This window comes from Pipistrellus hanaki (genome assembly GCF_964339955.1).
Source record: "Pipistrellus hanaki genome assembly, chromosome: 3".
Lineage (NCBI taxonomy): Eukaryota > Metazoa > Chordata > Mammalia > Chiroptera > Vespertilionidae > Pipistrellus > Pipistrellus hanaki.
The window spans coordinates 169281739-169294389 of NC_140505.1; the positions used below are offsets into that span (position 1 = coordinate 169281739).

The following is a 12651-nucleotide window of genomic DNA, read 5'->3' on the forward strand; positions in this document are numbered from 1 at the left end:
ATATGGAGGTCTTAAAGAGGGTACAAAGTTTGGCTCTCACTTGGAAGGAAGATGGAATGAAACCTAGTTGGTGCTTGCCTTTGATTCTTGCTCTAAGTACCATGTGATGCTGACCAGTGAAGAAGCAGAGTGTCACTAAATACAAACAGCAGTCGTGATATCAAGGATAATGGCAATTCCTCAGTCAAGCCAGAAATAAGAAATGAAGATTGTAGGGATGGAAAATTTTTCCCTCCTTCCCTTCTAGGCTCTTTGGCCAGTCTAATAATTAAATTGACCAGTGCTTGCTTTGGCAGCACATCTACTAATAATTAAATTGATCTAAGACAGGTTAATAGTGAAAAAGCAAATATAATTACATCCATATAGGAGCACCACAAAGACAATGAGACTGAAACAGAGTCAGGCAATTGGGGCTGAGATGCCACCCTGAGCTAAGGAATGAAGTAGGAGACTAGGGCTTCCAAGTCTAGAAGAGCAGTTCTCAGGAAGAGAAGAAAAGCAGATGTTTGATAACCAGATGTTTGCCCTGCCATACAAGTAAGTCTTTCAGATATAGAAAAAGTTACCCCTGACCAGAGATGACTAATAGCTCTCTCTGGTACAGGCTCCCCATCTAAAATCTTGCAGCCAGTCAAGGGAGAAGTAAATGTTTTTTTTTTTGAGCCTGTAGTTTTGTTTTGTTTGTTAATCCTCACCTGGGGATATTTATTTATTTATTTATTTATTTATTTATTTATTCATATTTATAGAAAGAGTAGAAGGGAGGGGAAGAGACAGGGAGAGAGGAACATGGATGTGTAAGAGACATATCAATTGGTTGCCTCCCACACACACCCTGGCCAGGGCCAGGGATCAAGCCTGCAACCAAGGTACATGCCCTTGACTGGAATCAAACCCAGGACCCTTTAGTCAAAGGGCCGATGCTCTATCCACTGAGCAAAACTGGCAAGGGCTGCAGAGTCTTAACTGCCTTCAGCTCAAAATAGCCCACATGACAAAGCAGCACATTTTGGGGTGGCCTATTCTGCTCTAGTTCCGGGTCAAAGAAGGACAGGACTTCCAAAACCAGGGCTACATAGGCGATAAGGAGGCCACTATCTCTGAGATTATTGTGGAGTCCTATAAATTCCAGAAAAAGAACACTTCCTCAGATAACAAAGTATTTTTCTCACACAGGGAGTCAAGAGGTGGGGGGAGGACACCAGTTACCAGTTTGCTTTCCTCTCAAACGAAACAAGTGTTCAACTAGGACGATAGCATTTCCAACTGGAAGCTGCCTGAGGTTTCTGAATGAATGGATGTATATAGCAACCAAAGAAGTCAGGGTCAGTTAATCTCACGTCTACCTTAGTTGCCTGAGGCTAAAGCACTGTGCTCTACGTGCTCATAATTTTTTGTCTCTCCGTTTCTCAGTAAAATTCCTTCGGGTAATTTCAGTGTTTCAAATTAAGCATTTCAAATGTTCAGTGTTCACACTGCAGCTTGGGATGAGGGTGCTGGCTGGAGAAATGGAGTGGAGAGGAAGGAGTGATTTTACACCAGCAACAGAGCGTCACTGTAGAAATCAGAGCACCTCTCAGGAAATGATCACAGACAGGAAGGATCATATTGCAGGGGTGGTTAATGAGATCCACCTCGAAGGCAGTGGAGTCTGAGATAACTTTGGCTGTGGCTACACTTGCGCCTCAGCATGTCCCCTTTTTAGCTCTGGAATCAACAATTTGTTAAGCAATAGTGATTCAATATTCTAACAAACTTTTTTTTTTAAATATATTTTATTGATTTTGTACAGAGAGGAAGGGAGAGAGATAGAGAGTTAGAAACATCGATGAGAGAGAGTCATCGATCAGCTGCCTCTTGCACACCCTCTACGGGGAATATGCCCGCAACCAAGGTACATGCCCTTGACCGGAATCGAACCCGGGACCTTTCAGTCCCCAAGCCGACGCTCTATCCATTGAGCCAAACCTGTTTCGGCCAAACTTTTTTTTAATATAATATATTTTTATTGATTTCAGGGAGGAAGGGAGATGGAGAGAGAGAGAGAAACATCCATGATGAGAGAAAATCATTCATTGGCTGCCTCCTGCATGCCCCCTTACTGGCGATCGAGCCTGCAACCCGGGGCATGTGCCCTGACCGAAATAGAATCTGGGACCTTTTGGTCTGCAGGCCAACGCTCTATCCACTGAACCAAACCAGCTAGGGCTCTACCAAACTTTTGATAAAAGAAAGAATAGAAGGAGGATCCAAGATGGCTGCTCGGGTATACACCTAGCCGCAGCAGCTCACAACAATTTCAAAGGAATACAACTAAAATGTAGAGTGGACATTGCCCAGAGCTACAGGTAGTCGACTGACTGAAAACTCTACAATAGGAAGGAGGGAGAAAACCAGAAGGAAAATCAGAGGAGCTGAAAAAAAGCCTAAGGTACGGAGACATTCTGCGCGCTCGCACGCACGCGCGCGGAGAGGTCGCAGCCGGAGAGGAGGAGAGGGCTGGGTGCTGCCTGGCGTTCCCTAGCAGGAAGGAAATAGAACCCCCAGCCTGGGCTGAACCCCCGAACCGGCAGCGCTGAGCCCCAAGTTATGTGCCAGACCCTGGGGACCCAGGCTCCGGCAGGGGGAGACAATCCCGGGGGACGGCGAAATGCGGGGCCCCCAGAGTCGCGCGCACATGGTGCGCAGAGGACTGAATGTTGACTCTGATGCTGGATTACCCTAGCCGGAAGAAACAAAGCCTCCGGCGGCAGCTCTGAGCCTCAGTCCAGACCGCCCCGAACTCCAGGTCTGGGCCAGTCCCTGGGGACCCAGGCTCGGGCAGGGGGAGACGGAGCTGTGAGGTGGAGTCCTGGGAGCGCGGCGAAAGGCCGAGCCCCCGGAGTCGCGCACACTGTGCGCAGAGGACAGTCTGTTGACTCTGATCCTGGACTCCCCTAGTGGGAGGGAGAAAGAAAGCTCCAGACTGGAGGAACGCCACGAGGAGCAGGAGCCCCTGCCGGACACCAGCCAGCTGGGCGCCAGCAAGGAGCCGGGCGACGGGGCCCCCAGTGGGGGGGGTGCCCCTGAGCCTTCGACTGCTGAGCGCTGGCAACGGAGCCAAGGACTGGGGCTGCTTCCTGGGCGGCGCCGGCAACAGGCTGGAGCAGCGCGGGAGCCCGCGGAGAACAAAGGGGTGCCACAGGCCAACCTGCTGAGCTCCCAGGACAAGGAGGAAGAAACCAAAGAAGTTCTCAATGTGAAGAAATCAAGTGAGAGCAAATGATAGTAAAATTACTTAAGAAAGAATACAAAGAAGATCTTGAAAAATCAAAGACTAAGTCAGAACTCAACGCACCAGCCAACATTGCAACATAAATGCGTTTTGTTGTTTTTTTTAAAAAAAGAAAAAAAAAAGAAGAGAAAAAAGGGACAGAATGTTGGAACAGCGGCGACCAGGCCTAGAGTGGCCAGGCACAAGGCAGTGGCAGCTGGGCCTGGAGCAGCAGTGGCCAGGCCCCAGAACAGCAGCAGCCAGAACAAGAGCATCAACGGCCAGCACTGGAGCAGCCAGACCTGGGGCAGTGGCAGCCAGGCCTGAGGCAGAGGCGGCCAAGCCCAGGGTGGCCAGTCCAGGAACACCCAGACACGGAGTGGCTGGGCCCGGAGAAGCCCGGCCCAGAGCAGCCGGGTTGGGAGCAGCCAGGCCCAGAACAGCAGTAGACAACCACGAAGAATCCAGGCTGGGAGCGGCCAGGCTCGGAGCAGCCGGGTCGGGTGCGGCCAGGCCCGGAGCAGCGGCGGCCAGGCTGGGAGCGGCCAGGCCCGGAGCAGCTGGGTCTGGTGTGGCCAGGCCTGGAGCAGCGGCTGCCAGGCTAGGAGCGGCCAGGCCCGGAGCAGCAGCTGCCAGACTGGGAGCAGCCAGGTCCGGAGCAGCCGGGTCTGGTGTGGCCAGGCCCGGAGCAGCGGCTGCCAGGCTGGGAGCGGCCAGGCCCGGAGCAGCAGCTGCCAGGCTGGGAGCGGCCAGGCCCGGAGCAGCCGGGTCTGGTGCGGCCAGGCCCGGAGCAGCGGCTGCCAGGCTGGGAGCGGCCAGGCCCGGAGCAGCAGCTGCCAGGCTGGGAGCGGCCAGGCCCGGAGCAGCCGGGTCTGGTGCGGCCAGGCCAGGAGCAGCGGCTGCCAGGCTGGGAGCAGCCAGGCCTGGAGCAGCCGGGTCTTGTGCGGCCAGGCCCGGAGCAGTGGCTGCCAGGCTGGGAGTGGCCAGGCCTGGAGAAGCGGCTGCCAGGCTGGGAGCGGCCAGGCCCGGAGCAGCCGGGTCTGGTGCGGCCAGGCCCGGAGCAGCGGCGGCCAGGCTGGGAGCGGCCAGGCCCGGAGCAGCCGGGTCTGGTGTGGCCAGGCCAGGAGCAGCGGCTGCCAGGCTGGGAGCGGCCAGGCCCGAAGCAGCAGCTGCCAGGCTGGGAGTGGCCAGGCCCGGAGCAGCCGGGTCTGGTGCGGCCAGGCCCGGAGCAGTGACTGCCAGGCTGGGAGCGGCCAGGCCCGGAGCAGCGGCTGCCAGGCTGGGAGCAGCCAGGCCCGGAGCAGCCGGGTCTGGTGCTGCCAGGCCAGGAGCAGCGGCTGCCAGGCTGGGAGCGGCCAGGCCCGGAGCAGCCGGGTCTGGTGCGGCCAGGCCCGGAGCAGTGGCTGCCAGGCTGGGAGCGGCCAGGCCTGGAGCAGCCGGGTCTTGTGCGGCCAGGCCCGGAGCAGTGGCTGCCAGGCTGGGAGTGGCCAGGCCTGGAGAAGCGGCTGCCAGGCTGGGAGCGGCCAGGCCCGGAGCAGCCGGGTCTGGTGCGGCCAGGCCCGGAGCAGCGGCGGCCAGGCTGGGAGCGGCCAGGCCCGGAGCAGCCGGGTCTGGTGTGGCCAGGCCAGGAGCAGCGGCTGCCAGGCTGGGAGCGGCCAGGCCCGAAGCAGCAGCTGCCAGGCTGGGAGTGGCCAGGCCCGGAGCAGCCGGGTCTGGTGCGGCCAGGCCCGGAGCAGTGACTGCCAGGCTGGGAGCGGCCAGGCCTGGAGCAGCGGCTGCCAGGCTGGGAGCAGCCAGGCCCGGAGCAGCCGGGTCTGGTGCTGCCAGGCCAGGAGCAGCGGCTGCCAGGCTGGGAGCGGCCAGGCCCGGAGCAGCCGGGTCTGGTGCGGCCAGGCCCGGAGCAGTGGCTGCCAGGCTGGGAGCGGCCAGGCCTGGAGCAGCCGGGTCTTGTGCGGCCAGGCCCGGAGCAGTGGCTGCCAGGCTGGGAGTGGCCAGGCCTGGAGAAGCGGCTGCCAGGCTGGGAGCGGCCAGGCCCGGAGCAGCCGGGTCTGGTGCGGCCAGGCCCGGAGCAGCGGCGGCCAGGCTGGGAGCGGCCAGGCCCGGAGCAGCCGGGTCTGGTGTGGCCAGGCCAGGAGCAGCGGCTGCCAGGCTGGGAGCGGCCAGGCCCGAAGCAGCAGCTGCCAGGCTGGGAGTGGCCAGGCCCGGAGCAGCCGGGTCTGGTGCGGCCAGGCCCGGAGCAGTGACTGCCAGGCTGGGAGCGGCCAGGCCCGGAGCAGCCGGGTCTTGTGCGGCCAGGCCCGGAGCAGCAGCTGCCAGGCTGGGAGCGGCCAGGCCCGGAGCAGCCGGGTCTGGTGCGGCCAGGCCAGGAGCAGCGGCTGCCAGGCTGGGAGCGGCCAGGCCTGGAGCAGCCGGGTCTTGTGCGGCCAGGCCCGGAGCAGTGGCTGCCAGGCTGGGAGTGGCCAGGCCTGGAGAAGCGGCTGCCAGGCTGGGAGCGGCCAGGCCCGGAGCAGCAGCTGCCAGGCTGGGAGCGGCCAGGCCCGGAGCAGCCGGGTCTGGTGCGGCCAGGCCAGGAGCAATGGCTGCCAGGCTGGGAGCAGCCAGGCCCGGAGCAGCGGCTGTCAGGCTGGGAGCGGCCAGGCCCGGAGCGGCCGGGACCGGAGCAGCCGGTCCCAGAGCAGCCGGGTCGGGTGCGGCCAGGCCTGTAGCAGCAACAGCCAAGTCCAGAGCAACTAGGTCGGGAGCGGCAGTGACCAGACCCGGAGCAGCTGGTTGTGGAACGAACCAGAGCAACAGAGGCCAGGCCCGGAGCAGCCAGGCCCGAAACAGCTCGCTCCTCGCCTGTACCTGCCCACGGCTGCCTCTCAGACATGGCTGGAAACTTTTGCGGGAACTTGAGGGTCTGCTGAATCAAGTGATGAAGGCTTAGATCTGGATGTGTTGAGTTAGTATAGCGCTGGGGTGTTGATCTGTAAGTGCCTTGGGTGGGGCCTGGATGAGGCTGGTTGACCTATTTGGAAATGTCTTTTGTGTGAAGTGTATCAATGGGCATGTGGAGGTATTATTGATATGAGATAATGCTAAGTAACAGATTTACTATCTGAAAAGGGATTTACTATCGGGGAAAGGGAGGGAGGAAGAGACTGAACATAAACTGTGCACCTATGGATGAGGACAATGGGGGATGGGGAGGGGGCGGAGGGTGGGGTGGGAACCTGGTGGAGGGGGGAAGAAATGAGGAACCTTTGTAATAATATGAACAATAAAGATTGATTTGAAAAAAATAAAAAATAAAAAAAAAATTGTAAAAAAAAAAACAAAACAAAAAACAAAAAACAAAAAAAAAAAACAAAATGGGCAATACATTACAGAATAAAGTTATTTAGTTCCATGAAAAAAAAAAAAAAAAAAAAAAAAAAAAAAAAAAAAAAGAAAGAATAAAGATGATGGGAAGGAAAAAGTAAAAAGAATTTTAAATTGGAAAAGAAAGCAGTGGTGGGGGAGGCTACAGATCATAAGTCCATAGTCTCCCTGTACACAGGGAAAGGAAACAGGAGCTCTGAGAACATGGAGCGGGACATAAAAACAATGCTCTCCCTCTAATTATCGCTCAAAGCGTCCTTTGAATTCATGGCCTGTGACTGATGGCGAAAGAAGACAGCAGGGGTGTGTTAGAGCAAAGCATTTCACAAGCATGTAGAAACAACACAAGCCCTGAATTGAGATCCTACCTCTTCTAAGGCCTATGATTCTAGCAGTTGAGCTGTTCAAGGAAAAATGTAAATATTCACCAAATGTTACCACATTTTTTTTTTACCTTTGGCACTTTTTTAAAAATGTTGCCTTCAGAAAACTATTTTATAATTTGGTATTTTTAAATGTTGCCTTAAGAGAATTGTCTAAGTTATAAATTACCTCGCCTCATATAAAGGGGTAAAAAAGGAGGGGGGGGGGGTTGAATATCCTCATTTCTTCCTTTTGTTAAACACACTCCCGAATTATTTCTTCAGATTTGAACTGCAAAGCATCTTGGTGTGATTCCCGGAAAGTCTTGAAGTTTGCAAAAACTATTTTTTTAGAACAGCAGGGGATGTAATCCTCTCTCGGGAATGATAACCTCACTGATGTGCTCAGCTATTGGACCTGAGAATTAGATGTATCTGCTTGTTTTTAGGCAGATGGGGGCGAGAAGGTCTTAGACTGGCATCTCAGTTCCTACCTGCACTCTGCATCTCAGAGGGCCTCACCTCCTCACACCCTTGGAAAGAACCTCTCCTTTCCCCTCTCCCCTCAGCCTGTCCCACCCCTTCCACTCCCCTTCTTCCCAACTAAACGCTCACCTTGTCATTCACTGGAACAAAGTTGCTGTCCAGGGTGACGATGCGGAAGTGCACTGGAAGGAAACGGGCATCCTTAGCAAAGGGGATATTTTCTCTTTCGGATCTTTCTTCCTTCCGCCCTTCTACTTCCTCACACATACTTCTGAGTCAGCAAAACCCCATCGGGATTTTTTTTTTTTTTTTTTTTAAATAAACCTGGTCTGAGAGAAAATGAAGCCCTCAAATGATTTCTCTTCACCGCTGCAGGTTCTGAAACCTCAGAGTGGAATACCCCTCTAAGTAGGAAGAAGCAAATGCAAGTGACAGGAGCTCAAGCCAAATGTATATTTGCATATTTCACATACAAGCAGCTTGCTGAAGGACCCGGCAATCCAATTATGCTTGTAAATTCTATTCCAGAAGAAACGTGCACTCCTGTTTTAGAAACACACACACACGCACACAAGCACACACGCAAACACGCACACACACACTCACACACACGCAGGGGCCACTCCCCCCACTACCTTTTGGCTTGTGGAAACCGGCATTCCCCCCAGACCTACCCTTCTTCTGCTCTCATCATTCCGTAGGCCTGCCACCAAATCACAAGGCCCCTGTTGACCGATACCTGCCGCTGTGTCCCCAGGCTTTTGTCCAACCCCGTATGTGTGCCCCTTACCTCGCTGCCCCGGCTTGTAGATGGCTTTGTCCGTTTGCACAAAGGTGCCATGCCCCTGCTTCTGGATTAGAACCGTTTTCTTTTCCTCAAAGCTGATGTTATTTCCAGTTCCCGACACCCGGACGGTAGCCACTTCTTCTGTGCCACCCGCAGGAGGGGGTACCTGGCCAAGAGAGGGGAGCTCTGAGGAGGAGGAGGAGACTCAGGCACAGAATCTCCTACTGGTTGCAAACCCAAGAATGGGAGGGTGGAAGGGAAGGACTGAGTCAGATGGGAGTAGCCAGGCTAGAGCCACAAAACAAGTTGCCAGGAGAAAGGGAAACAATAGTCAGAGGTTAAGGTCAGGAACAAAAAGAAGAAATGCAAGGTCAGGGAGATTATGGATGAGTTATGGCCAGGAATTGAAATCAGGTTTAAGAGAGATAATTTTAAGGGCCTTGACAAAAGTAAGACAACAAAGGTGGATTGTAGTGAGTATCTAAGGGAGGAGGATAGGAACGTATGGGATTAGAGTTGGGGCTAAGTCTGTGCTTACCGAAAAGGACATGCAGTGTAAGTGCCTCTTCCTCATTCCATGGTGTTCTAGCAAGTTCTGGGCCTTGTTCTTGGTCTCCAGAGTAACAGTGAATTTTACATCATAGTACCCAGGGCTCAGATCCAGACAAACCTTCTGAGTAGAGGGAAAGTGAAGCTGGGCTGGTAATGTCACCAGGTAGTTTCTGTTAAAGAAGCAAAGGGGTTTGAGGACATAATGATTCAGTGGGAAATTAAGCCCTTTCACAAACACTCAACATATAGCAGTGAATTAAACAGACTGAGTCCTTGCCTCCATAAACCTTATCTTACATAATAAAGATGTAACATGCAAATGGTCATTACACCTTGAAGCCCAACGACCAGATCAGCAGGAGGATGGGGCAGCAAGCTACAAGCGGGTAGTGGAGAGCTACAGGAGGGGGCAGGGCAGCAAGCTATGAGGGAGTGATGGAAGGGACGGAGAGCAGGGGGAGCTACAGGAGGGTGGGGCAGCAGGCAGAGAGCTATTGGAGGCAGCAAGCTACTGGCAAGCTACTGGTGCACGGATTCTAGTTTTCTATAAAGAAGAAGAGAACAGACAGAGAATCCAAGATGGCTGCCCAGGTAAACACCTAGCAGCAGCCACACACAACAATTTCAATAAAATACAACTAAAATATAAAATGGACATTACCCAGAACTACAGGACAGTCGACTGACTGGAAATTCTACAATGAGAAGCAAGGAGAAAACCAGAAGGAAGCGCGGAGGAGCTGTAAAAGCCTAAGGTATGGAGACATGCAGCGCGCGGAGAGGACAAAGCCAGAGAGGAGGGAGGCTGAGAGCCTGGCTGGTGTTCCCTAGCAGGAAGGAGATAAAAGCTCCGACTGTGTTGGGCCCCAGTTCTGACTACTCTGAACCCCAGTTCTAGGCCAGACCCCGGGGACCCAGGCTCATCCATAGGGAGCCGGGCTGTAAGGCGGAACCCCAGGGAAGCGGCGAAAGGAGGTCCCGGCCGCTCGCACACTGCGCACAGAGAAGGGACAGTCAGCTGTGCCGCGGGATTGCCCTGGTGGGAAGGAGACAGGGGCTCCAGACTGCTCTGAACGCCACCTCCAACTCCACTTCCAACTGAACTGAACCCCAATACCGGGCTCATTGGGGGAGAGCCTACTGTTAGGTAGCAGGCGAGACTCGAGGGCACCTTTCTCTCAGAGGCGCTTGCAGCGAGTACTGAAGGACCCTGAGACCCAGGAGCCGCATAGGGCGGGGCTGACGGGAGCCAAGGCTGTAGGCTCCACCCTGAAACTCCGCCCCATCTGTAGCTGCGAAATGCGACAACGAAATAGATCACAAACGAAAGAAATGGAGGACAAAAAGTGACTGGATATAGAGTTCAAATCTACGCTTATAAGGTTTTTCAAGAATTTCCTAGAAAAGATCGATAAGACCTATGAGGATATGAAAAGAGATCAACTAGAATTAACAAGGAATCAACAAGAAATGATAAGGGATCAACAAGAAATGTTAAGGGATCAACAAGAAATGATAAGGGATCAACAAGAAATAAAGAATACATTGTCTGAAATAAAAAATATTATACAGAGTCCTAAAAACAGAATGGAAGATCGCAAGAATCAAGTCAAAGATTTGGAACATAAAGAGCCAGAAGACACTCCTCCACAGAAGCTACAAGGCAAGAGAATCCAGAAAATTGAAGATAATGTAAGAAACCTCTGGGACAACTTCAAATGAACCAACATCAGAATTATGGGGGTCCCAGAAGATAAGAGAGAGCAAGATATCGAAAACATACTGAAAGAAATAGTGACAGAAAACTTCCCCCACCTGGTGAAAGAATTAGACTTACAAGTCCAGGAAGCCCGCAGAATCCCAAACAAAAGGAATCCAAAGAGGACCACACCAAGACAAATCATAATTAAAATTCCAAGAGCAAAAGACAAAGAGAGATTATTAAAAGCAGCAAGAGCAAAGCAGGTAGTTACCTATAAAGGAGCACCTATACAATTGTCAGCTGATTTCTCAACAGAAACCATGCAGGCCAGACGGGAATGGCAAGAAATATTCAAGGTGATGACTAGTAAGAACCTACAGCCAAAGATAATCCATCCAGCAAAGCTATCACTCAGAATCGAAGGTCAGATAAAGAGCTTCACTAATAAAAAAAAGCTAAAGGAGTTCATCACCACCAAACCAGAATTATATGAATTGCTGAAGGGGGTTCTTTCAGAAGAGAAAGTAAATAAAGATAAAAATTATGAACAACAAATACGTAACTATCAACAAGTGAATCTAAAAACCAAGGAAATTAAAAAAAAAATCTGAATAACAATATTAACTGTTGAATATAATAGAATCAGAGGTATGGAAGGGGAGTGAACTGACGATTCTTAGGGAAAAGGGGAGAGGGGGATGTGGGAAGAGATTGAACATAAACTATGCACCTATGGATGAGGACAATGGGGAGTGGGGAAAGGGCAGAGGGTGGGGTGGGAACCTGGTGGAGGAGAGCAATGGTGGGGGGGGGGGGAAGGAACATTTGTAATAATATGAACAATAAAAAATTTATTTTAAAAAAAAAAAGAATGCATACAACTCAATAGCAAAAACAAACAATCCGGGTAAAAAATGGGCAGAAGATCTAAATAGACATTTTTCCAAAGAAGACATATAAATGACCAATAGGTATATGAAAAGGTGCTCAACATCACTAATCATACAAATAAAAACCACAATATCACCTCAAACCTGTTAGAATGACTACTATCAAGTCAAGAAGGGCCCTGGCCAAATAGCTCAGTTGGTTAGAGCATTGTCCCAATACACCAAGGTTGTGGGTTCAATACCCAGTCAGGGCACATATAAGAACCAACCAATGAACGCATAAATAAATGGAACTATAAGAAAAAAAAAAAAAAAAAAAAGAAGAAGAAGAAGAAGAAGAAGAAGAAGAAGAAGAAGAAGAGAATAACTCAGTGCACAACCCTTAAACCTCCCACAATCAGGAGCTCATCACTGAGAGTCTATGCTTAGATTAATTACCAAGGAGGAAATGAGTTCTGTGACAGAGAACAGGGTATGAGGAGTCTACTATATTTTAATATTATCTTTTTTTTTTTTTTTAACTTCCTCTTAGGCCTCAACTTTTCTCTCCGGGTAAAGGGGAAATGAGACCAAAGAAGGGAAAATATGAGAAAGAAATTACAATACATCAAAGGTTATCTCCTCCCCCCATATTTAAGTTTGAGAAAGGTAGACAAAGAAGCTCTGACTTCAGGCACTTACGGAAGGAGTTGTTCTGCGATAGCTGGTGATAGAGCCAATATTCCCAGAAGGAGCTGAGCCCACATCGTTGAGGGTAGCACAGATGAGGTCTGCTCCCCGTCTGGAGCATATATTGTAACTCCCAGGCTGGGAGTGGAGCTACAATTGAAGCTCCAACCAATCACCTATAGAGGCCTCAGGTGACGGTGGTTAACGAGGGAAGGGCTTCTATTCTATGCACTTCCTTAATTTAATTTCTCCCTGAAACATTCATACTGGCTCAGCCAGTCCATACCTGTTTTGGGGAAACACCAGGGCTGAGAATTCACAATGGTGTTGTGCACAGAACAAATGTTGGGCTCCGCCCTTTTTTTCTGGTTTCATTCCAAATTCTCATACCTATTTAATCTTTTCACCTCTTCTATTATTCTATTAAGACATATGTGGGATCACAGGTATTGGAGCAGTATCTATAGGAAACCAGAATACCTCTATCTAATTGGGAATTAAAAAAAAAAAAAACTAACACTACTCAATATTGTGTCAATAAAAATGATTCAAAATTTTCTGAAGATAACTTCACACTGAGCATCAAA

General features: G+C 51.5%; 1 protein-coding gene across 1 annotated transcript in view; it reads right to left on the bottom strand.

Annotated features, from left to right (window-relative positions):
* The window catches only part of A2ML1 (alpha-2-macroglobulin like 1), a 45768-nt gene extending 33556 nt beyond the window's left edge, over window positions 1-12212 (bottom strand). The window contains exons 1-4 of the mRNA XM_084877947.1: window positions 12077-12212; window positions 8790-8973; window positions 8255-8417; window positions 7594-7646 (exon numbers count right to left, since the gene is read on the bottom strand). Coding sequence (XP_084734073.1) covers window positions 7594-7646; window positions 8255-8417; window positions 8790-8973; window positions 12077-12141 — 465 coding nt within the window. The 5' untranslated portion in view covers window positions 12142-12212. The remainder of the gene's footprint in view (window positions 1-7593; window positions 7647-8254; window positions 8418-8789; window positions 8974-12076) is intronic.
* Window positions 12213-12651: the final 439 nt, after the last annotated feature.